The sequence below is a fragment of the Mauremys mutica genome, chromosome 9 (assembly GCF_020497125.1).
Source record: "Mauremys mutica isolate MM-2020 ecotype Southern chromosome 9, ASM2049712v1, whole genome shotgun sequence".
Taxonomy (NCBI): domain Eukaryota; kingdom Metazoa; phylum Chordata; order Testudines; family Geoemydidae; genus Mauremys; species Mauremys mutica.
Window position 1 is genome coordinate 4,442,991 of NC_059080.1, and position 25,225 is coordinate 4,468,215.

General features: G+C 48.4%; 1 protein-coding gene across 2 annotated transcripts in view; it reads right to left on the bottom strand.

The window, feature by feature from the left end:
• Positions 1–25,225, bottom strand: part of GPC3 (glypican 3) — a 267,204-nt gene that overhangs the window by 143,857 nt on the left and 98,122 nt on the right. For both annotated transcript variants that reach the window (XM_045031070.1, XM_045031071.1), the window contains exon 3: positions 2,776–3,470. In XM_045031070.1, coding sequence (XP_044887005.1) covers positions 2,776–3,470 — 695 coding nt within the window. The remainder of the gene's footprint in view (positions 1–2,775; positions 3,471–25,225) is intronic.

Consider the following 25,225-nt stretch of genomic DNA (forward strand, 5'->3'; position numbering starts at 1 on the left):
TAACTACGCCGACGGGAGAAGCTCTCCTGTCAGCATTATAGAATCTTCACTGAAGTGCTTCACTGCACCGGTGCAGGGTGCAGCTGCTATGCTGCCGTGTATTAAGTGTAGACCTGCCTTCAGCTTAACAAAGTTCCTGTCGATGTTTTTTGCACACTGTTCAGTTTCCCTTTCATACCCTGTATCCAGCAACCTTCCCGCAATGTCTGCTCTGCCAGGTGGAGTGTAGCTGGTCATAATGATTGAACCACAAGAATGAAAAGTTGTTCTGAACAAGAGGAAAAGGAGAATTTATTGCATAAATGAACCCAGCCATCTTTTCATCTAAGGGGTCTGCCTGGAATTTGATGGTCCTGGTTACGAACTTACTGGATGATGAAGAAAGTATTTTTTTTCAATCCAGGTAATTTACTGTTTGACACCTGTTTAGTTGCAGCAGATGATTCTGAACTTGCAGACGTTGCAGATGATGGACGTTCACAACCTCTTATGTCTAAGCTGGGCACTGAAACAAAATCATAAAAACAGGTCACTCACTCACTGAGCATTACTCTGCACTGCTTTAAAAAATGGGATTGTAAATGGAGGACTCCTCCTACCCCAGCTGTTTGTACCACTGTTTAAATGATTTAATTTATTCTAAACCTCATTAATAAATCATAAGGATTTTCAAAATCTATTTAAACCTTTATCTGTAGCAGCCTACCAAACAACTTGGAAATTTTTTTTCAAGAGGTTTAAATTCATAAACGCCTAATAAAACTTTACGTTTAAACAGGTTATCTTCACCTAGGATGTTTGATTATATTGAGCAACAAAAAATCATGTCAGAAGTCCAACAGTAATAGTTCAAATGTACTTGATAAATATTCCCATAACAAACTAACATACCAATTCTATTCTGAACACTAACATTTTGAAATTCAGAAGTAATCAAACAATCCACTCAAAACACTAACTTATGACCATAATCTAAGTTATCATCATAGCTTAGGAAGGACGTGGTAGGCAGTCCATAAGAATGGTACAAAAGTAAGTTTACTAACCAGTTCATCCAGGTTGTTCAGATACATCCACATCATCATCTTCGAAGTCACTGCCATCTGAGGAGCATTTTCCATAATGGTGTTTCATTCCGACAGCCAGGCCTTGTCGCACCATTTAAATTTTACATTACACCTGTTCCTTTTTCACCCAGAACTACAGGAATCTCTTGAATATGTTCCCAGAGAGGGTCTCTTTATGACCTGCAGCCATGACAGGTTTTTTCTCCAGTTCCCAGGTGTTGCAATCAATCCCAGAGGCTGCGCCCTGAAGAATATTGTCCCTTCTTCCCACAGCTTTCACACCAGTGTTGCTCCTTTCCGGTTGCACGCTCTGTCCCTTCTCCCTTGTTCCGTAACTCCCCCGCCCCCCCAGGAAAACAAAAGAACTAACAACAATCCAAGACTTTTGCTCATGTAGCCCATAAGCCTTTTGCGCTGCAGTTTTGTGTGTGACAAAGGGGAGACAGAGAGGGAGGCATTCAGAAATCAATGGATTTCTGATTGCCTCTCTCTTCGTGTACACATGCAAGCAGACAGAGCAAGGCCACTTACCTGAAGTGCCCAGAACCATCTACCCTAGTTGTTTATGGGCAGATCAGTGTTTTCCCATGGGCTGCAGAGGAAGTTTCCATGGTGGGTGAAGTCATAAATATTCATAATTTGAGAACTGAGCCAATCAAAGCTCAGGTAGGGAGAAGCTATAGAATAGGAGTATGAGACCACCCAGGTGGGCTGAGTGGAGGACGCCAATGAGAGACATAATGGTGTCTCCTGGGGTCAGAGGCCAGGTTTCAGTGCCTGTGTGGACTTTGCCAGTCTTCTGTACCGAATAGCATGGACCCTGGGGCCCTCAGAGGATCAATCCCTTAGTACAGTATATGACTTACTCTGACATATTTATCAAGCTAGATGTTCCCCACCCCCACTCTCTCTTTCTGTAGAAGAGCAACCTTCCACTCAAAGGTTTTGACAGAGGCTCATAGATTCAGCATATTTATTTTTATGTAAATGTTGTAAAATATAAATAGTTTAGGCTTTGACATATTTTGTATTAAATTCAGATTTCATTTTAAACAGGGTTAGTTTTTAAAAAGAAATTTTTTTAATTTAAACACTAGCATCAAAAAATCCAATTTAAATAAAAGAAATTTGAAATTTAAAAAAAAAAATCATGGATTTTTATCTGCCCTGGACTGTACAATACAGGATGCACTGCTCTCGTTGTTTGGAGCAACAACTACTAATGTTAAGCTAGGAAGGAATGTGGTCCCTCCTCCACCATCTGCAGTGCTTCACACCGCAGCTGAAATCCTGTGGATCCCCCATTGATTTCTCAAGATGTTCAGCATCACAACTCATACTGACACAGACGGAATGAGGCTCCTTTGTCTGTGTGTCTCCTATAACCCCTGAAATCAGCTGGTAGGAACTGCTGCTGAGCGATCCAAAGAGGAACTCAGTCACCACTGCACATTCCCAGCGCCTGACAACCTAGACTGTATGTCCTAGAGCCTGAGCTGGGAATTAACCCCCGTTCTGCGATACAGCAGTTTCAGGTAAGTCTTAGAAGTCAGAATGAATCGGAGGAGGAAGCCAGGGGGAAAGAGTTGTTTGTTTTAATGGAAGTTTTTCTAAAATACGCAAGGCTCCCATGTTCAACGGATAGCCTGATCACATGGGAAAAGACAGCTGTAAGAACCAGTACATAGAAATATTTAAAAGAACTCACTGTTGCAGACAGCTTCCCTCCATTCTTCTGAACATACATGACTGAGTCTTGTATCAACAAGAAGAGACTGAGCAGGACGTGCTCCATGTCATAGATTCCATACATGCCTTTGGTCAGCCCTTCCAGGGACCGAATATATTCTCTCCAGTAGTTATCTATCTCCACAACGCTGGCCAGGCACCCTTGCATGACAACAGTGCAGTATCCGGCACAAGGCTTCGCCATCAGTAGCCCTTGGCAATGAGAACAGTACCACATCCTCAGCAGCGCACGTCCACATTCCTTGCTGAATTTTAAGTGGTCGGTAGTATTTATTACTTCGATCCCCAGGTTGAGCGCTTGTAGGAAGGCTCGCGTGGCCTGCAATGACTTTGACACCTGGGTCATCATAATCTTGGGGTAGTTACCAAACACCCTGAGGTCCCGCCTTGCTACCCGCAGGCATTCTATCATTTCTCCGGAGGGGTCAGGGAAGCCTGGGTTCATCAAGTGTGAGTAGACTAAAGGAAACAAGCTGTCAAAAAATTCATTGACCATGTCATTCACACTGATGTCAGAGCCCAGTATGTAAAGCGAGATATCGGTAAAAAGTTCTCCGACAAACGTAAGAGCTCTGGACCCCATGTTCTGGTAGTGGTTCCTAAACATGGCGTTGGTGTAGTTTCTTGCGTGGCGTACTACAATTTCGAAGGCTTCTGAAAATAAAAACAAAACAAAACAAGGAATTGAAAGACAAACTCTGAGATGGGACAACAAATACTATAATATGTTTGTCGCTAAGACTGGGGTCCTATTCACACTGCTGTTCATCCACTGACATATCCACTTCTGTAGCTGTCACTGCTAGAACTATATCATATCAGAGGCTGTGTATAAGATCTGAGGAGTTTATAAACTCTTTAAACACAAGTGACATTTCAAACAACAAAAGCTATGACCTAGTTGAATTTCAACTTTTAAAGAAAATATTGATTACAAAAATGAGCTAGGATTGCAAGACCACTCTCTCTCTCTCATATTGATTTGAAATTAACCGGAATTCTATATCAAGTCTCTTAATTTAAGATGGATACATACTTGACACCAAATTGTATAGGATGTCAAATCAGGAAATATTAAACGCTGACATTCTACCATGGAAAGGAAAATATTTATAGGTTCATAGAGGTTATCGGGATTTAGCTTTCTGCATTGATTCTTCTTTTGACATTTTTTTTTAGTCACTTTAATTCTTGTGAAAGGTATTGGGGACTAGATTCTCTGCTAGTGTACATTGGCACAACTCCATTAAATTCATTGGATTCATACCAGTTAAGTATCCAGTTCCACCACCTCCTCATTGGAAAATGAGTTTATCCATGGAACAGCCCAATGAAGGAGCATTTCTAGAAAGAAGGCAGCTAAGTATCCATCGCTGATCCCTCCACGGAAACAACCAGCAACAGTGCCAAACATGAAGGTGAATTTTTGTGAGGCTCACCATTAGGTTCAGGACAGAGACCACCAATTAGTTCAGACAGACCAGAAAAGGCCACTGAATTTCACTGTAGCTCCTTAAACCACATTAATGTCACATTAAGCAGAAGTAAATGTTAAACAAAATTCCATATGCTCATGAAAACATAAGAATGGCCAGACCAATCATCCATCTAGCCCAGTATCCTGTCTAGGATTTTGAGTGATCCGCTCCCTGTTGTCCAGCCCCAGCTTCTGCAATTGGAGGTCTAGGGTCACCCTCACCAATCAGTGAAGTGCTGCTGAGAGTTTAACAGGGGGCTCACCTCAAGAAAAACTTTCCATGGCAGACATCCTCTGGGGAAAATACTCTTCCTTCCCTTCCTCTCGAAATCCACTCCACGCCTTGCCCACCTCACCCCTAGCCAGCTACCCAGGTTTTGGTGGCTCCACACATGACGTTTCTCAATTGAGAGAAAAATCTGTGATTCTTCTACTCCCACGGTCCCCTCAGCAGTGGAACAGGCATGGAGCAGGAGTTGGGAGCCAGTCCCTTCTGCAGGCCCCAGAAAGACGTGGTGAGAGACAGTGCCTGTGCACAAACACCCTGCATCTCTAGGGATGGCAGGGGAGGCAGCTGGAGGCTGCTGCAGTGGGGCCAGTGGTTTTTCCTAGGCCGTGGTGGTGCAAATTCTGCCTCCTCCCCGTTCTCAGTGCTACTCATGTGGCCAGGCACCAGCGGGATGAGGGCAGAGGTCAGCCAGAGGGAAGGTAGAGAGGCTATCTGACAGTCTGGAGAGCAGGTGCGACAGCTGCCCCAAGTGCGGCACAATCCCCAGGTGGTCTCTCAGCAGGGAGAGGAGATAGGGCTGCCCCAGGTACACCCTCACCTGCTGGCAGCCCTGTCTCAGCACCTCACAAGGATAGCAGGTGGGTGACCCCGAGGCCTTTGCCTGCTGGGGGATTGGTTGGGTGGGGAGCAGGTTACCGCTAGCTGGTCAGTTGTGATGGCTGTTGCTGTGGGAGGGGGACAGGTCTAGGGAAGGCAGCATCACCCCCTAGCGATTGAGGGGTGAGGTTCAGGGAACCCTGCCTGGTGCATGTGGAACGGGTGGAGGGAGAACTACTTGCAGAATGAGGCTCCACTCAGTATAAAGGATCTAGAATCTCCCATGCTTTCCCTGCACTCTGGATTTTACCTGCTTTCCACCAGGCGAGTTCCTTAGGAACCTTCCAGCCCCAGGCAGACACCTACGGCCAGGTGAAGTGTGAAACCCCAGCCCTTGTGAATGAAGGCAACAGACTGAGCCCTCACGAATTATGTTGCAAAATGGGATGTCCATCTCGAATGCCTGGCAATATTAAAGCAACAAGGGTGTATGACATGAGGAGCTCACCAAAATATTAATGTTTCTTTGCTTGAAAAGACAAGCCCCCTCTCCCTGCTTCTGTTCCTTTCAAGTTTTTCCAAGTGGTTTTATCGTTCAGATGAAGTTATCTGGAGAGGATTCGATACAGTACTTAGACATCTGTATTCAGGGCCAAACTGCCTTCAGACACAGACACAGACACAGACACACACACACACCCCTCCCATTGACTTCATGAAGGCTGCATATGTATTTCTGGAGTCAGAATTCCACATTTTCCCAATCCTCTCTCCAGGACCCAGGGACATTCTGCAAGTATCTCCTTCACACCATGAACAGGACTAATTAAAAGCACCTCCAGCGATGGGCTCACTTAGCAGTTGTGGCCTAATTGTATACCGAACAGTATTTTCCTGCGCAAATGGTATCAAGGTGATATACCCCCAGTTCCTCTCTCTAGATATGCACATGAACAAATTAAAGAGGAGCCGATATCCCCACAGACAGAAATAAAAGTCTTTTTTATGCTAAACAGCTACATTGTTCTAGGTCCCTCATCCTCCAGGGTACTATTAATAAAATGATAAAAATAACGAACAGCCTCTTGGTTCACAGGTTGCTGACACTTCGCAGCATAACAGCTTTGATCTGTGTCCGTCTGGAAACACGAATCCAGGCTCGATTTGCATGACAATTATTCATGTTTAATAATTGAAGGAAATGTTTAATTTTTAATCCATAGTGTTCTTTTCCCATTTGTTAAATCTGTGCTGGAGCAGAATGGAAACTGATGAGCGCTGGCTCTCGATGCCAGCGGGATCACAAGTTACGTCACTTTTCCACAAGATGGCTGCCGCCAACAGGGTCAGCTCTACTGTTTTCGCCACCCCAAGCAGCGCGCCGAACTGCCGCCACTGACGGCGGGGGCAGTCCGTGTGCCGTTAGGGCGGCACACGCGTTTCCGTGGCGGTGGCAATTCAGCAACATTCTATGTTCAGCTGTCTTCCGGCTGAAGACAGAAACTGCTGCCGAATTGCCGCCGCCACGGAAACGCGTGTGCCGCCCTAATGGCACATGGACTGCCCCCACCGTACACAGTGGCAATTCGGCACACTGCTTGGGGGCAAAAACACAGGGACTGCCGCCCCTTGCAGACTACCGCCCCAAGCACCTGCTTGGAACGCTGGTGCCTGGAGCCGGCCCCAGCCGTCAGCTAGATCAGCGACCAGCTCTCTGCCAGGAGATGGGCCCACTTAGGGGAGGGGCACTAGCCTATATTACAGAGATTGTTTCTTAGACTGTAAGGGCCTCAGGGCACGGATTGTGTCTTGATCTGTGTACGTACAACACTTAGCATGCTCGGGCCCTCATCTTGATTGGAATCTGTAGACGCAACTACGATATAAATCTTCAATTCTATGCAAAAGCTACATTATGAGAATGTTAAAGCTGAAAATTCAGGTACCCCAAAGGTTAGGAAATGCCCAAGTTAGGACTGCGTATGCAACCTCAACCCACGCCCACATTAATCCATTATGATAGCTCTACCCAGCCTCATGGAAGATGTCTGCAGCACAGCCAGGAAGAGAACCCGCTCTGCTTGGTGTCCCTCCCGTTACGCAGGGGCCCTACGGAGCCCATGGCACGTGTATTATAATGCTTCTGCACAAGGAGGACAAGTTAAGCTTGTGCCAGTTGAAACGCCTGAAAACAAGAGTTTCTTTAAATAGGGCACGGCGATGAAGAAACTTTTCTTCTTTATTCTCAAGAGCACGGCGAACAGCTTCTGCCTTGACACAAACTACAAAGCACCTTTTGGGCTAATGTCTTTGAGCGCCTTGTATAACCTGTACCAGGTTTTTCATGCTGTCTCACCCCGTTCACTTTTAACCTCTTCTCGGTTGGTTGCCTCAGAAACTTCATCCTTTTTCCGTTTTCCCATACCTCTGTGCCTTGCAAGCTAGCATCAGAGCTAGGGGAATCTTCACTGATTAGAAAATATTCCAAACTCCTATGCAAACCGCCTACAGCTAGGGATGCTTCAGAGAGGACTCAGGGGCAGTGGTGTAACAGAAGAGCAAGCACTCAGAGTCCCGTTGCTTTAAGGGTCAAGAGACTTACTTAATTTTTTTCATAACAACTGGCAGAGAGTCTCTGGTTTTTGTTTCTTGGAACCTTTGTCTTCACCCCTTTGAGAATGTAATAGGGAAGCAGAGGACGCATGTCAGCGCCTTGATTGGCATCCTGCTGCCACAGTAGGAAATTTTAAAAGCTACCCAGTGAAGGCTCCCAGATCCAAATTATCCTTCCCCAGCTCCCCACTAAAAAAACACCACCACATTTTCGGTTTTAAAATATTCCTCCAAAACCACAGATAGTTTTAAAACTGACGCCAGCAAGTGACCCACGGTCAAATTCCAAGTACTTCAAAGAGGAGAAAACTTTTGAGCTTCAATCCCCTGCGAGTTCACAAGAATGGATCAGTAGGGAGAGTGGAAGGGAGGTGTAATGCTGCAGATCCCCGGACTTCTCATTCCCAACAAATTCAGTGGCCTGGGTTTGCTGATGGTAAAAGTAATCCTGCCTAGGACATGGGGTGGTTGAAACTCTTGCAACTGTAGTTGGAGGAAGGTAGCTTTAGAAAGTTAAATAAAATTGCTTGAAAGACATTTTCTAAGAGGCCAACTCAGGGTGGCTTGCAGGTCTAGCTACGGCACAATATTCTGTAAACAGAACAGTGACAAAAATCCCTGACATCTGACAGCAGTGACACAAATTCTGTGCTTGGAGATGCACTCAGAACTTCCAATGGACGTGGGTATCAAAGGACAAAATATGGCCCACCAACTCTTTAAGGGGGAAGTTATATTTCAGGTATCACCATAAATTCCGAAAGGCCCAGACAATACACCTTGATCATGCTGTGCAATTTTTAATCGCCTTTTAAGCTATTTCTCTTACAAGAAATAACTGTATCAAACACCAGGCATTAAATATGGCCATGGATCCATCTTTCTGGTGTCAGCGGATCACAGTTATAACCTAATGACCTGACCGTAGGCTACGATTCAGGAATGTAACCCTATTCAGGGCAGTAGTTATGCATATGCTTAATGTAAAAGTATCCAAAAGTGCTTTACAAATAGATATGCAAATTATACACTGAGGTCACTTTCATCCAGCACTTCATCCAGCTCTGGGGTAAAACATGGGTGTTGTTTAACAATGCACTACGACACTTTTGGTCAGAAGCGAAGAACACTGCTGTACCCAATTGGAATATGGAGGGAATTCAGACAGAATGTTAGCAGCAGTGTTATCAGTTGAGGACCAAGCCCTCAGCATCACATTTGATGCACTTATGCTGTATGATCCTTTGACTATGGTAATACAATATAAAGGGCAATTTATTATGGATGGCAGAGTACATGCTTACAAAAATAGCTGACCCTTTACTCTAGAGTGCAGGTAACTGGCAACAATTGGTTTGAATGGACATACTATTTATGCAATCAGACCTTCCATCCAGCAATTTAAGGAGAGTTACGACAAGGCTCAGGTAGACTGTGAGGCATGACGCCAAAGTCTGAATGACTTCAGCTACTTAAGTGCAATAACTCCGCAGAAATGCGGTGCATTGAGTGTCATATTGCCATTACGAAATGGAAATGATAAAAAAGAAAATAAGTAAAAAAGGTCATAACAGTCCATTGAGTGGGGAGTATTGACATAAGCATGAAATCACTCTGCTCTCAGCTCAGCTCATAAAAATATGTTGCTTAATTGAAAAGCCAGCTTTTCTGAAAAGGGTAGGTGCTCCCTTGAGCTGCAGCTACTTAAAACGGCTGCTGCAGGAGTCAGAATGGCTCAGGATTCAACTGGCAGGATCTTGACAGCTTCTACAGGCTGCAGGCTCCGGTAGAGCTCAGAAGCGCACACAGGCTGAAATCCTGTTGAGGTTACAGGGCATGGGATGGGGGAAGAGAGACAGGAGAAACGGGCCTTCCCTAGTCAAGGGTTTGGAAGTAGAGTAGGTCCCAAAATGGGGTTCAGCAAGAAAGGCTCAGAAGCAAAAGACAGGACCTGTCAATCTTTCTACAACTGACTGAGAACAATATGGCTGCTGGGAATGCTGAAGAGTTGCCAAGGAATGATGATATCTTTGTTAAAATCAGAGAGACAATAAATCCCATCCAGAATTATACTGTTCCCAATTTCCATTATCCTCACCTCAGATCATTTATTTCCCTCACTTTATAGTCTCAGCACAGAATCCACTGAAGTTTCCCTGTATAAACCTTAACAAACCTACACAAGAAAGCATTAAGGTGACACAGCTAATTGCTCAAAAGTCAGGAAATGCCAAAGTTAAAGGTGCACTTGTAACTTTAATCCTGCCGCTTGTGCAGATTTATTACATTGCTCTTGATTATATGGTCCAAGATAATGTCTCCACTACCTTAGATTCACATGTACAGCACTTCCTACCCGGTATATACCAAACAGAATCCACCGAAGCTGTTTATTTACAAGGTGCACAGACAATGAGAGAACAACTCTAGCAGAGCCTGCTGCACGAGCAATCCACTAAACATGGTGCATCTTGCAAATCTGCAGAAAAAAATTGCATGCAAGTATGCAACCATGCAGAGATGGAGACTATTCTCAAAGGGACAGAGTGAAGGCTGCATGTGCAACCTCCAAGTGGCACTGAGACTACTTAGAGAGGGATTAATGAGTTTGCTCTACAGCCTTAGCTCATGCATTTAGCACCAAGGGTCTGTCAGTGTCACTCACACAACCTTAACTATAGCTCTCACTATTATTCCTGCTGCGCAAACACAATTAAACCCTTAGGCTATCAGATTCCATAAGCCTTTTAAGTAAAGAGACTCCAAATCAGCTAGATCTCTGTCCATGGTTTTCACATGGTTAACTTGCTTTGCACCTTGTGTAGTAAGAATGCTTTTCAGAAATGTATTAACCCCTGGTAAAAGACCAATCCCGCAGTCCTTATTTAGACCAAATTTTCTCTGAAGTCACTCCTTGAGACCTGATCCTCTGAACACACAGATGAGTAACTTTACTGACATAAGTGAAGTTACTTACATGCATAAACATTTGCATAAATGGGGCATTCATGAGCAGCTTTCAGTTAGGCACTGCAAGAACAAACAGATTTTGTGTTTTTTCTTTACAAGTGCATTTACTTTCCTGGCTCTGATGCATAAAATGTTACTAAACACAAAACAGATTTTGGATACCGTATCAGTGACATTGCCCCCACACAACAATGTATCGTGAATATATATCACATGTTAACAACGGGAAACATTTCCCAATGTATGACAGGTTTTCGTTTAGCTTTGGTTATAATGTGCAATTTAACTTCTAAGGAATTATTTTTGATTCACAACAGCCTTTTTGCCTCTGATTTCTAGCCTCTCTTCTTCAAGCATGAAAATAAATACAATAAATACATACATAAATACAGGCCAAAGGATGGCTAATTTACACACACTGGTTAGAGAGTACCCAGCAGCCTCACTAGAATTAGGGCATCCTCCTTCCACGGGTTTGTGTCTTGGCTGTTTCAGACTGCATCAGAAACTCAAGCTGGGATTTTCCAAGGAGACTATAAGAGTTAGAAGCCAAACTCGCACTGAAATTTGATGAGACTTGGGCACCTATCTCTTTTGCCCTTTTGAAAAACCTGGCCCCAGTGAACAAGTAATAAACCCAGCGGCAAATTTTAGCATTTTTAGAACCTTTCTGCTTTACCTTACGCACCCTCGTTAGTAGCTTTCCCTGCTGATCCCCACTTTGTCACCTCGACATGTACATTTACACTCATTTTGATCACCCAGGGAATGCCAAATCAATTCACATTTCTCTACCTTGTCACTGACACTGCAGTTTCCATCAGCACAGAACCAGGCCCTGGGAATTCCTTAGCCCATGGAAGAGATCATTCATGACAACCAGAGGTTTTGCTTCAGGGTTAGAAAGCTGGAGAAAAATTCACCAGTGAAATGAATTTACTCTCAACACAGCACTTAGACCCCTGCCCCGTGCTTTCCGCAGCCATGTTTCTGAAACCTTTCAAGGCCACATATACTTTTCCTAGAGAATTTTCAGTTGAAGCAAAATGTATTCACCAGGGGAAACTTGACTATTCATCATGAAAATGCCCAAACGTTACACTTTCTGTCAATTTGCCAAAAAATATAACTTCTGGACTGGGAATATTTTTGCACTGTTCTAGGCTAGAGCATGTAACCAAAGCAAAAATCATCTGGGAAGAGTGACAAAGCAGGAAATACTTCTTCAATATATCTGATGAACTAGACAACTTCAGACTTATTGCTCAGGATTGTATTACAGAAGCTCACACGGACAAAATCCTACTGAGAGAGCAACAATGGTTGGCAAGAATAACCAGGCTGCTAGAGGAACAATTTGTATGATCCAGTGCTAGTCATTTTTCAAGCTGCTCAAAATATTTAGTTACAAACTTGGAAAAGGTTTGCAATATTTTGAGCAGAAAGGAAATAAAGCCCAAGAATGTTTCCCTTGGCAGTAATAAAAGAAAATTCAACAGACTTGTTCCATTCTGATTTACACTCTACTGCAAGTTTTTAAAAAGGACACCAATCAGATAGACAAGGCTAAAGTTATGCCTCTCACATGTGGCATAAGTCACCAGATGGTGCTATATTGCAAATCGTCTTTTCAATTTCGTTTCTCTTAATGCACTGGGTGATAGATCTTATAAAAATGCTTTTTGTCAGCTGTGGTGCAGTTCTTTTTCCGTTACTGACAACCCCAAACAATTTTTTTTTATGAGTCAGGTCCCAAAAAATCATGAGATTGGCTAAACAATCATGAGAAATTAAAAAGCAACAACTTTTGGGTTGTTTGATTTGCTTTCTGGTGTCTGAGCAGGTACATGATTGTAGTGCTTTTCTCTAAAGTTCTCAAGATAATTCTGGTGGATGGGTAGTAGTAGAATGGTTGCCATTAAAAAGTTAATCCAGCTACCGTACAGCAATACTGCCTACCTTTCCCTATGGCTAGAAGCGGGAACAGGGTAGTGTAGTAACTGCGGTAAATACAGACTTTTTTCAGTGGCAACTGCTATATATTAAAATGTACAAGAATCCCATTTCTTGTTCTCAGAATAGCCTCACAGTGAACAAAGGATCGACCTGGTGCCCACTTGCTATGACAGAAGAACGCACTATTTGCATGCATGTTAATTCCCATGATTAAAGACGGATGCTCCCAATCAGGATTCCCTCTTCTCACACGTGTCATCACACAGGTTGTAGATATCTGGTTTCACATGTATGGCAAAAACAGTTTTTAAATCACTGTTGAATTCCTTGGATCAGTTTTATTTCATTAATGGACACAAACACAGAAAGTTTAAAAAGATACATTCTTGTGGCATAAAACTTTAGGTAGCTTTTCTCTGGTCTAATTAACATCCAGTGTTACAATGAACAGAAAAAGTCCTAATTAATTTTTACAGTTTTCTGTAGGAGGAAATTTCTTGTCATAATTTAGCACATTAACATGAAAGGAAACAAACGGAGTCGTGTCGCCAGTCAATTCTTAAAAGGCTGAAAAACAAGTTAGCAAAAATGAAAACCTAATTAAAACTAGTTCAGAGCTCCAGCCGCTCTCACTGCTCTGTTAAAAAACTAAGGCCTCAGTTTAGCAAATATATAAACTTTAGACTCCGACTTTAAGGTGATTATCTAGTCTGACCTCCTGCACATCGCAGGCCACAGAACCTCACTCACCCACTCCTGTAATAGAGACCTAGCCTCTGAGTTACTGACGTCCTCAAATCATGGTTTAAAGATTTCAAGTTACAGAGAATCCACCATTTACACTAGTTTAAACCGCAAGTGACCCATGCCCTATGCTGCAGAGGTGGGCGAAAAAATCCCAGAGTCTCTGCCCATCTGATCTGGGGGAAAATTCCTTCCTGACCCCAAATGTGGTGATCAGTTAGACCCTGAGCATGTGGGCAAGACCCACCAGCCAGGCACTTGGGAAAGAATTCTCTGTAGTAACTCAGAGCCCACCCCATCTAGCCTCTCATCACCAGCTGACTGGGATATTTGCTGCTAGCAGTCGCAGATCGGCTTCATGCCATTGTAGGCAGTCGCATCCTACCATCCCCTCCATAAACTTATCAAGCTCAATTTTAAAGCCAGTTAGGTTTTTTGCCCCCACTGCTCCCCTTGGAAGGCTGCTCCAGAACTTCACTCCTCTGATCATTAGAAACCTTTGGCTAATCTCAAGCCTAAACTTGTTGATGGCTAGTTTATATACATTTGTTCTTGTGTTAACATTGGTGCTTAATTTAAATAACTCCTGTCCCTCCCTGGTATTTAAGCCTCTGTTGTATGCTCTGAGAGCAATCAGATCTCCCTTAGGGTTTCATTAAACAAGCCAAGTTCTTTGAGTCTCCTCTCATAAAGTAGGTTTTCCATTTCTCTGATCATCCTAGTAGCCCTTCTCTGCACCTGTTCCAGTTTGAATTCATCTTTCTTCAACATGAGAGACCAGAACTGCACACACTATTCCAGATGAGGTCTCACCAGTGCCTTGTATAATAGTATCAAGTATCAGGAGGTAGCTATGTTAGTCTGTATCTACAAAAACAACAAGAAGTCTGGTGGCACCTTAAAAATTAACAGATTTATTTGGGCATAAGCTTTCATGGGTAAAAAACCTCACTTCTTGCATCTGAAGAAGTGGATTTTTACCCATGAAAGCTTATGCCCAAATAAATCTGTTAGTCTTTAAGGTGCCACCGGACTCCTTGTTGTTTTTGCATAATGGTACTAACACTCCCCTGTCTTTACAGAAAATATACAGCTTTAATCACATTAGTAGGCCTAGCACCATTTACTTCAATGGCACTAATCCAGCCCTAAAATTACACGTGCTTAGGCACCTTGCCGAATCAGGACTGAACTGAAAGCTTGCATGACCGATACCTACTCCAACATACGCAAAAATGTGTATTGAGAATTCACGGTTGCTCTTGTTCCTTCAGATCTAAAAGCTGTAATCCCTGCATTTTCTGAGCATAATATGGTGTAATCCAAAACAAGATCTAATCTCTACCAGTGTTTTAAAAGGAGCACTGGATAATTCTAAGAATTTGAGTTTGTGACAGATCACTCCATCCATGATTAATCTTGAAATGCTGCTTCACTTAGTGTTTACAATTTGTATGCAGTTTTCTGCTGCCTTGCTGATGTTTATAAGAGTCTTCTCTGCAGGGTAGAATGGGCATATAAAGGCACCAGACGTGCCCTGACTCATTCCTTCTCCCCACTCCTCCTGTATGTGGCCTCTTCAGCAGTTGTACACGGGAAAGATACTTATTAAACTCCTCCCTGACCAGAGACGTGAGCTGTGAAGAACACCTGCCCTCCCCACTTGGCCCATGCAGGAATCTGGAAAGGGAGGAATGGGGCTCCCCCTGGAATTGTTCCTTCACCAGTTATAGTCGTTCCCTGGCCCCGTGCAAGGGTCCACAGAGCTGAGAAGCTCCCCACCCCGCTCCCCCACCTTCTCCAGTTCCCAATAATCCCCAGCCCACTGCAAGGGAATAGCAAAGAAGGAGTTCCTACAGCTGCTCCCAAGCTCACCCCATAACTCCTGATGCACCCCAGCTCAACACAGGGGCTCTGACAAAGGGACACACTTTCTAGCAAGCTGCCGAAGTCATATATCCGGGTATTTGTGCACTTCTTTGAGAAGGCATGTTACAGGGAGGAACAGGAATAGGTATAAAAGATAGAGCTTACAGTGGAAACATACTGAAAGGGATAAAGAGGATAGAGAAGATGGAGGCCAAGAGGTACGAGAGAGGGGTATCAGCGGAGACGCAAGACGACAAGCCTGTGAAGCCAAAGCAAAGCCTATACTCACCAAGGTGAAAGTCACCCCGTACAGAGGTACTGCACGAGGCCTACACACCTGTGTGACTGGCGAGGCTTAGGACAGGAAAGACACGCCTGAAGGGTGTGTCTCCTACAGGGTTCCCTTCTCGCCCAAGCCATGGCTCCCTGCCTATCCTGCTATCTTCAGTCTCCCGCTGCCAGAGTATTTCACTGATACATGTAGCTACCCGCCACAGCATGTACGCACACCCTACATGCCACCGACACTGGCGCATTGTGCAGACGTAGCTATTGGGTTCCAAGTAGCTGAAACAGAAGGCAGGGTGAGTACAATATGTTGGTTGTTCTTGCTTCACATTTGCAAAAGTGTGGCCAGCCCCTCCCTGGCATCCCTCCTAGTGACACCCAGACACCACCAGGCTGGTCTACAACCATGAACCTCCAAGAGCCCTCAGCCTAAGTTCTGTCTGCTCCCCATGCCGGTGCACAAGGTAGGGAGACGGGCTCTCTGTATCTTCTCCTCACTAGCTCATAGGCATTGGAGCAGCCATGCTCTGGTTCAACATCTTTTCACTAAGAGCTACACAAAAAGTTTTAAAGCAAGTAAGTGCCTCTTACAGCTGCAGCTAACTCTTGCTCTGATCATTATTATTCTCTTGTCAGAAATGTTCTTCCCCTAATTATATCTGCCCAACCGCACGGCAGGCTCAGAATCCATTTATTTTTAATTGTTCAGTTCGTACGGTGCCCCACATTTTGAAATACAGTCCCTGAAATTTCTAATAAAAAGACTGTGTGTTAACATCTCATTAGGCCCACTCCGAACACTGAAAATGTGTTTCCATTATAGTCTAGGCTACCGACTGACTGCTAGGCAATTAACCCCACTGTAGTTCATCCATTTATTATTGATATCCCACACACAGAAACTTTGTTACATTGAGTTAAGGTCACTAGACTTCTCCAGCCCACAACACAAGTTAGTAAGAGCCGGGAAGTAAGCGGCTGAGTCAGCTTCCCAACATTCCCATCTCAAACTCTGCAAACTCCCCTTCCACCAACGACAGCCCATGTGTCTCTGACCTCATCTGGAATAGCCAGAGGGGAACCTTAGCTCCAACCATGTTTATTGCTATGGGCCACATTCTGCGCTGGTATAAATCAGTGTACTTCCACCCCTGGAGACAGGGAGTCTTATTATTCCTGTTTTACGGGTGGGGAACAAACACAGAACACGGTGAAGCAGCTTCCTCAAGGTCAGATAGGAAGCCAGTAGGAATGCTGGGAACTGACCCAGATCTCCTCAGTCCCAGTCCACTGCTTTAACCACAAGAGCATCCCACCATCAACACTCACATAATTTCCAAGGCATCCAAATTCCACTCTCAACACACTACGGTTAAACCAGAGCAGCTACACTGATGTCACTCTGGATTCACCCCAGTACAACCGGGAGCAGAATTTGGCCCAGCGGATGCTGGATGGTACGGGAGCCGCCAAGGGCATCTTCTGGCCTTTGGTTGTTGGTTAAGTAAAATCAGTATCAGCTACATCAACACTGCCACTGAGATCAGCCAGCCGCCAGTTTTCAGCTGCGTTCATCTCCTCGAAAGGACGCTGCCTGGGCAGAAGCTGCGTCACTGTGGCTGAGTGCTCTCACAGAGCTGAGCTTTCATGAGTTATCAGAGGTTATTTTAGTCAACACAGGCACTTAAGGGAAAGGATTTAACTCCTTCTATGAACCAATTGTCACATGCACAGAGAAGCTGGCTGCTGAGATCACAGAGAGGGGGAATAAAATCTCCTCCCTTGAGAACACGACTGTGGCTCAGCACATATTAACTGCAGACACTCTGAATAAAGCCAGATGCCTGGAAAGTAAACAGGACACTACTCAATAACAGCAGCGGCAACCCGCACTTCTCCGAGCCTTTCCGTGTGGGGATCTCAGAGCACTTCGCAAACGTTAATTAGGCCTCAGCTTGTCTTGTCTGTATTTGCCTTATACAAAGGAATCTGTGGTGCATCAGCTGGATCTGCGGCTTTACACCTAAATCCTGGGCACAGGTTTAATACTAGAGGGCCTGATTCTGCAATCCTGACTCAAGCGTTCAGTCTCACTACAGTTAATGGGACTACTCCCATGAGTAAGGGTTGCATGGCTGGGCCTCCAATGTTCTCCCGTTACGTTCTCTTTTACAGGTGATTACACTGCCTCTTCTTATTCCTAGGACTGTGAAGGTTTGAGGAAGCTGACAGGATGCCAGCAAATTCCTGTTCCAGCCTTCCCACTAACTAGGAAAGCATTACACCCCTGCTGGCACACTGTGACGTCTTTTGTCACAGAGGTGGTCGGACACAGACTGCCCACTGGTGGGAAGGGGCATTTCCTCCTAGGATCCTGAGACGTAGCAGCCCCAGCCTCCTCTCATCCTTACATCCACTGTCCCTTCACGTGGCCTATGAGAGGGGCACCAAGCACAAGGAACATATGCTAGGCTTATCCCATTTCTCAGTTTCTTACTATTTTGGAGACACAGCACTTAGAGACCAGTTTTCAGCAGTGCTGCACCCTAGCAGCTCCCACGGACATCAGCTGGAACTGTGGGTGCTCTCAGCATTCCACAACCCGAATAGCTTATGCACACGATGAAGAGGAAAACAGCTAGAGGAGGACACATTTCAGTTTTAAGCTTCTGAAGGACTAGAAAGTGATTTTAAAATTGTTAACAAAAGCCTTGATAGTAACAGGCATTACCATACTGGCACAGCCCCATGGTCTGCCTCGTCTAGCATCCTGTCTGTGCCAGCAGCTAGCTCCAGATGTTTTCGTTTAGAGCAAGGTACAAGCAAACCTTGCAAGGTCAGTTATGGAATAATCTGCCCATGAGAGAATTTTCTTCCTGGCCTCATCAGTAAAAGCTAGAATTGTGCCATAACATGGGAGGGTTTATATCCTATCTAATGTATATGTTCTCAATTTCCATCCAACATCTAATCCTCTTTCGACTCCTGTGAACATAATTTTTGGCAGTGAATTCTTGTGACACACCGTACCTCAAAACAACACTCTGTATCCACACATTCACCACTGTTCTAGGATGATATGTTTTGTACAATGCATGCCTTGTGAGGTATCGTTTGAAAAGTCATGATCTGTTGAGCATTGCTGTCCTGTTGCATTGTATGTTTAAGGGGAGGGATAACTCAGTGGTTTGAGCATTGGCCTGCTAAACTCAGGGTTGTGAGTTCAGTCCTTGAGGGGGCCACTTAGGGATCTGGGGCAAAAATTGGTCCTGCTAGTGAAGGCAGGGGGCTGGACTCGATGACCTTTCAAGGTCCCTTCCAGCTCTAGGAGATAGGTATATCACCTATTACCGTTGTAGGTGAAGTTATGAAGTTTTGCTGTGTGTGGTGCTGAAATATGGTGTGAGTTTGGAAAACACCCACAGCTAGCCTTTCAGTGGCAACAAAGGAGCAACTAAGACCCACAAGACAAATTTACATCAGGACTAGCCAGCCATGTGTTGATGGCCCATTAAGGCCAATCTACTCTCCGAGTGGGCCCCTCACGAAGACTCCTCCATGAGCACGTAAACAATGGAGGCCCAGTGACTCAGCAGGGTACATACAACATGTGACCCCTGACTCCATGTTTGAGACAATATCTTTCCATGCACATGGATTGGGGGTATCAATTGAAGACGGTGCCATCAACCCGGGGCCTCTCTCCTCCCCAGCTCAACACCTAAAAGCAAGAACGTTTGGAAAACAAAGGGATGCCTCCTTGAAGTGGGGAGAAGGGATGGTGCTAACTAGGCTTTCAAGTTAGTATGAACTGTGAACTGAATTCTGCCTGCAAGATCCAGCAGGGTGAGAAGAACTGCTTGATTCAAATTTTGCTTAGTCTGATAAAGTTTCAGATTTAGACTGCGATTTTATGTTTTATTTCTTATGCAACCAACTCTAACCTCTATGCCTAGCACTTATAATCACTTAAAATCCATCTTTCTGTAGTTAACCTTATTTTAATGTTTTATCTTTACCAGTTAGTCTAAAGTGGGGAATCTGCTCAGATTACAGAGCTAGGACATGTCCACTACCCTTTGAAGGAGTGGCAAACTAATTAGTGAATTTACACTGATCAAGAAGGTTTTGAGCAGTGCAAGGCTGGGGCTGGGGGATTTGCTGGTGTCTGCCTGTGGAGTTCCTGAGTGGCTGTGAAAGCCTGCATACACTTTGAGTGTGTGAGTGCGAAGCCTAAAGGGGCTGATGGTCACTAGCAGAGCAGTGTCAGAGGTACCCTGGTCCAGAGTGTTAAAGGGGACACCGCAGTCCCACAGTCCAGCTTGTACCCCGGAGGGTGTCACAATTCCACAGGTTAATTACACATGGAGTAGTTAAAAAAAAAAAAAACCTCGTTTTGAATGTGTCACTTTTTAATGTCATTGAGTGTCCCCTTATTCTTTTATTACGAGACCTGTTAAACAGGAGGCACTTGAGTGACTGCTCTAGAGCATTCACTAACATTTGGGTGCTTTCCCCAGGCCCCATCTCTAAACTAAGTTGGCCCAATCTTTTCTCTCTCCTCTTGTATGGCAGTCTCTCCATGGCGCTAATTATTCTTGTAGGCCCCTTTTTTTTAATTCACTCTCTCTCTTGAGACAAAGCGACAACCCGTATTCCAGATGTGGGAGGTGCATTGACGATTTCTTGCTTGGAAAAAGGGGATGCATTTGATATCCCCTTCTCAGATGTTCCTGAGTAAAACTTTTAACACTCTAACACCACAACAGTTACAGTCAAAAGCTTTCTGATGAAAGGCTCCGATACCAAACATATTTTCTGTGGGTTTATTCCCCAATATTTGGCCATTTTGAATGACTGTGGGTTATGTGTCTCTTGTGGACCCTGTTCTTCCTAACAATATTCTGCTCTGTGTCTGACAGATGTGGGGACGCTTAAGAGAGTGTTGAAAATGTAATAAATGGTAAGTTAAAAATGCAAAGAGTCAATGCTGGAGTAAATGGCAAAAGAACACAAGTCTCTTGAAAAGAATCACGGGGATAGGGGTGAATGAGGGCACCAAAAAGAGAGGTGTCCATGACCCAGTGTTACCCCAGGGTGCCTGAGATACTACAAGGGAAATGACACACACATACCAGGAGAGATGGAGGCATGCGTAGCTCTCCTGCAGCTACCAGGGAGCTCTGCGTTACACGCCTGGTGAATTAACAGTGAGATGTTAGTTACCACTCTCAGGTAGAGTTGCCAACTTTCTAATCGCACAAAGCCGAACTCCCCTGCCCCGAGCTCCACCGCCCGCTCACTCCGTCTCCCTCCCTCTGACGCTCTCCTATCCTCACTTGCTCATTTTCACCAGGCTGGGGCAGAGGTTTGGGGGGCAGAAGGGGGTGAGGGCTCCGGTATGGGGCTGGGGGTGAGGGTTTTGGGCTACAAGAGGGGGCGCTGGTCTGAGGCAGGGGAGTTGGGTGTGGAAAGGGGTTCAGAGTGTGGGAGGGGGCTCCAGTCTGAGGCAGGGGGTTGGTTGCGGGAAGGGATATGGGCTCTGGGTTGGGGGTGCGGGCTCTGGAATGGGGCCAGAAATGAGGGGTTCAGGGTGTAGGAGGGGGCTCAGGGCTGGGAGAGGGGATTGGGTGTGGGGGGGGTGAGGATTCCGGCTGGGGGTGCAGGCTCTGAGGTGGGGCCGGGGATGAGGGGTTCAGGGTGTAGGAGGGGGCTCAGGGCTGGGAGAGGGGATTGGGTGCGGGGGGGGGGTGAGGATTACGGCTGGGGGTGCGGGCTCAGAGGTGGGGCCAGGGATGAGGGGTTCAGAGAGTATAGGAGGGGGCTCTGGGCTGGGAGAGGGGATTGGGTGTGGAGGGGGGTGAGGATTCCGGCTGGGGGTGCGGGCTCTGAGGTGGGGCCGGGGAGGAGTGGCTCAGGGTGTAGGAGGGGGCTCAGGGCTGGGAGAGGGGATTGGGTGTGGGGGGGGTGAGGATTCCGGCTGGGGGTGCAGGCTCTGAGGTGGGGCCGGGGATGAGGGGTTCAGGGTGTAGGAGGGGGCTCTGGCTGGGAGAGGGGATTGGGTGCGGAGGGGGGTGAGGATTCCGGCTGGGGGTGCGGGCTCTGAGGTGGGGCCGGGGATGAGGGGTTCAGGGTGTAGGAGGGGGCCCAGGGCTGGAAGAGGGGATTGGGTGCGGGGGGGGGGGAGGCTACAGGCGGGGGGAGCGGGCTCTGAGGTGGGGCCGGGGATGAGTGGTTCAGGGTGTAGGAGGGGGCTCAGGGCTGGGAGAGGGGATTGGGTGCAGGCGGGGGGTGAGGATTCCGGCTGGGGGTGCAGGCTCTGAGGTGGGGCCGGGGATGAGGGGTTCAGGGTGTAGGAGGGGGCTCAGGGCTGGGAGAGGGGATTGGGTGCAGGCGGGGGGGTGAGGATTCCGGCTGGGGGTGCAGGCTCTGAGGTGGGGCCGGGGATGAGGGGTTCAGGGTGTAGGAGGGGGCTCAGGGCTGGGAGAGGGGATGGGGTGCTGGCGGGGGGTGAGGAATACGGCTGGGGGTGCAGGCTCTGAGGTGGGGCCGGGATGAGGGGTTCAGGGTGTAGGAGGGGGCTCAGGGCTGGGAGAGGGGATTGGGTGCGGGGGGGGGGTGAGGATTCCGGCTGGGGGTGCGGGCTCTGAGGTGGGGCCGGGGATGAGGGGTTCAGGGTGTAGGAGGGGGCTCAGGGCTGGGAGAGGGGATTGGGTGCGGGGGGGTGAGGATTCCGGCTGGGGGTGCAGGCTCTGAGGTGGGGCCGGGGATGAGGGGTTCAGGGTGAAGGAGGGGGCCCAGGGCTGGGAGAGGGGATTGGGTGCGGAGGGAGGTGAGGATTCCGGCTGGGGGTGCGGGCTCTGAGGTGGGGCCGGGGATGAGGGGTTCAGGGTGTAGGAGGGGGCTCAGGGCTGGGAGAGGGGATTGGGTGCGGGGGGGTTGAGGATTCCAGCTGGGGGTGCGGGCTCTGAGGTGGGGCCGGGGATGAGGGGTTCAGGGTGTAGGAGGGGGCTCAGGGCTGGGAGAGGGGATTGGGTGCGGGGGGGGGTGAGGATTCCGGCTGGGGGTGCAGGCTCTGAGGTGGGGCCGGGGATGAGGGGTTCAGGGTGTAGGAGGGGGCCCAGGGCTGGGAGAGGGGATTGAGTGCGGGGGGGGGGTGAGGATTCCGGCTGGGGGTGCGGGCTCTGAGGTGGGGCCGGGGATGAGGGGTTCAGGGTGTAGGAGGGGGCTCAGGGCTGGGAGAGGGGATTGGGTGCGGGGGGGTGAGGATTCCGGCTGGGGGTGCAGGCTCTGAGGTGGGGCCGGGGATGAGGGGTTCAGGGTGTAGGAGGGGGCCCAGGGCTGGGAGAGGGGATTGGGTGCAGGGGGGGGGTGAGGATTCCGGCTGGGGATGAGGGCTCTGAGGTGGGGCCGGGGATGAGGGGTTCAGGGTGTAGGAGGGGGCTCAGGGCTGGGAGAGGGGATTGGGTGCGGGGGGGGGGAGGATTCCGGCTGGGGGTGCGGGCTCTGAGGTGGGGCGGGGGATGGGGGGTTCAGGGTGTAGGAGGGGGCTCAGGGCTGGGAGAGGGGGGATTGGGTGCGGGGGGGTGAGGATTCCAGCTGGGGGTGCGGGCTCTGAGGTGGGGCCGGGGATGAAGGGTTCAGGGTGTAGGAGGGGGCCCAGGGCTGGGAGAGGGGATTGGGTGCGGAGGGGGATGAGGTTTCCGGCTGGGGGTGCGGGCTCTGAGGTGGGGCCGGGGATGAGGGGTTCAGGGTGTAGGAAGGGGCTCAGGGCTGGGAGAGGGGATTGGGTGTGGGGGGGGTGAGGATTCCGGCTGGGGGTGCGGGCTCTGAGGTGGGGCCGGGGATGAGGGGTTCAGGGTGTAGGAGGTGGCTCAGGGCTGGGAGAGGGGATTGGGTGCGGGGGGGGGTGAGGATTCCGGCTGGGGGTGCGGGCTCTGAGGTGGGGCCGGGGATGAGGGGTTCAGGGTGTAGGAGGGGGCTCAGGGCTGGGAGAGGGGATTGGGTGCAGGCGGGGGGGTGAGGATTCCGGCTGGGGGTGCAGGCTCTGAGGTGGGGCCGGGGATGAGGGGTTCAGGGTGTAGGAGGGGGCTCAGGGCTGGGAGAGGGGATTGGGTGCAGGCGGGGGGTGAGGATTCCGGCTGGGGGTGCAGGCTCTGAGGTGGGGCCGGGGATGAGGGGTTCAGGGTGTAGGAGGGGGCTCAGGGCTGGGAGAGGGGATTGGGTGCAGGCGGGGGGGTGAGGATTCCGGCTGGGGGTGCAGGCTCTGAGGTGGGGCCGGGGATGAGGGGTTCAGGGTGTAGGAGGGGGCTCAGGGCTGGGAGAGGGGATTGGGTGCGGGGGGGGGGGTGAGGATTCCGGCTGGGGGTGCAGGCTCTGAGGTGGGGCCGGGGATGAGGGGTTCAGGGTGTAGGAGGGGGCTCAGGGCTGGGAGAGGGGATTGGGTGTGGGGGGGGTGAGGATTCCGGCTGGGGGTGCGGGCTCTGAGGTGGGGCCGGGGATGAGGGGTTCAGGGTGTAGGAGGGGGCTCAGGGCTGGGAGAGGGGATTGGAGTGTGGGAGGGGGTTCGGGCTCCAGGAAGAAGTTTGGGTGTGGGAGTGGGCTCAGGGCTAGGGCACGGGTGCGAGCTTCAGGAGGGAGTTTGGGTATGGGAGGGGACTCAGACAGTTGGGGTATGCGGGGGGGTGGCGTGTGCAGTTCCCAGCCAATGGGAGCTGTGGAGCCGGTGCTCGGGTGGGGGCACCATGCGGAGGCCCCCCCCCCGCACCCCGGCCATCCCTGTTCTTTGGAGCCAGAGGGACACGTTGCTGCTTTCGGGGAGCCACACGGAGCCAGGCAGGGAGCCTGCCAGCCCTTTGCCAACTGCACTTTTAACAGCCTGGTCAGTGGTACTAACAGGAGCCGCCAGGGTCCCTTTCCAAGCAGGCGTTCCGGTTGAAAATCGGACCCCTGGCAACCCTACGCTCAGGCACTGTGTAACACGCCACTTGCAGAACGTAACCCCCAAGCCAGGGTGGCCAGCAAACTGCTGAAATAAGTAGGGAAGGAGGCAAGACCTGCTGCTCCCCAGAGAACAAGGGATGAAATCTCGGCCCCGCTGAAGTCAATGGCAAAACTTCACAGTAGCCAGGACTCCTCCTGGGAAGCGAGCTGAGAGAGCAACTAAGCCAACAGGAAGGGAACCTACAAATTCATGAGCACATTCAACGTTGTGTCCAGTAGAGGACAGCGGTGCACATACACAGCCTGGGATGGGGCTGCAGGGGAAATGCACAGAATATGGGATACCTCCCCCCCAATGGCGTAAAGACAGATTTATCCTTGAGGCCCTCAGGGTGACTCTCACTTCCTGTGTCCCAAGTTAAGTGGGGCCTTTGTCTCAACTGCCTGGGAGAGGAGCCTTGTCCTCCGCTCATTCGTGCTGACCGTGAATCTCATTCCCATGGGGATGGAGGAAGAATCTGTTATTTTACCTTCTCTCTCTAATGCGCAATTAGGGAACTAAGTGATGGAGCCTGGCCCAGCCAGCCAGCGATTTGCAATAAAGAGCATTTCTGAGGGATATTTCTGAAGGATTTTGAGTAGTTTTTCTACCCGAGTAAACCTGTTCCAGCAATGCCATGGCCTCAGTCCTGCTACCAAAGCCTAAAATGAGGATCTAAGAGT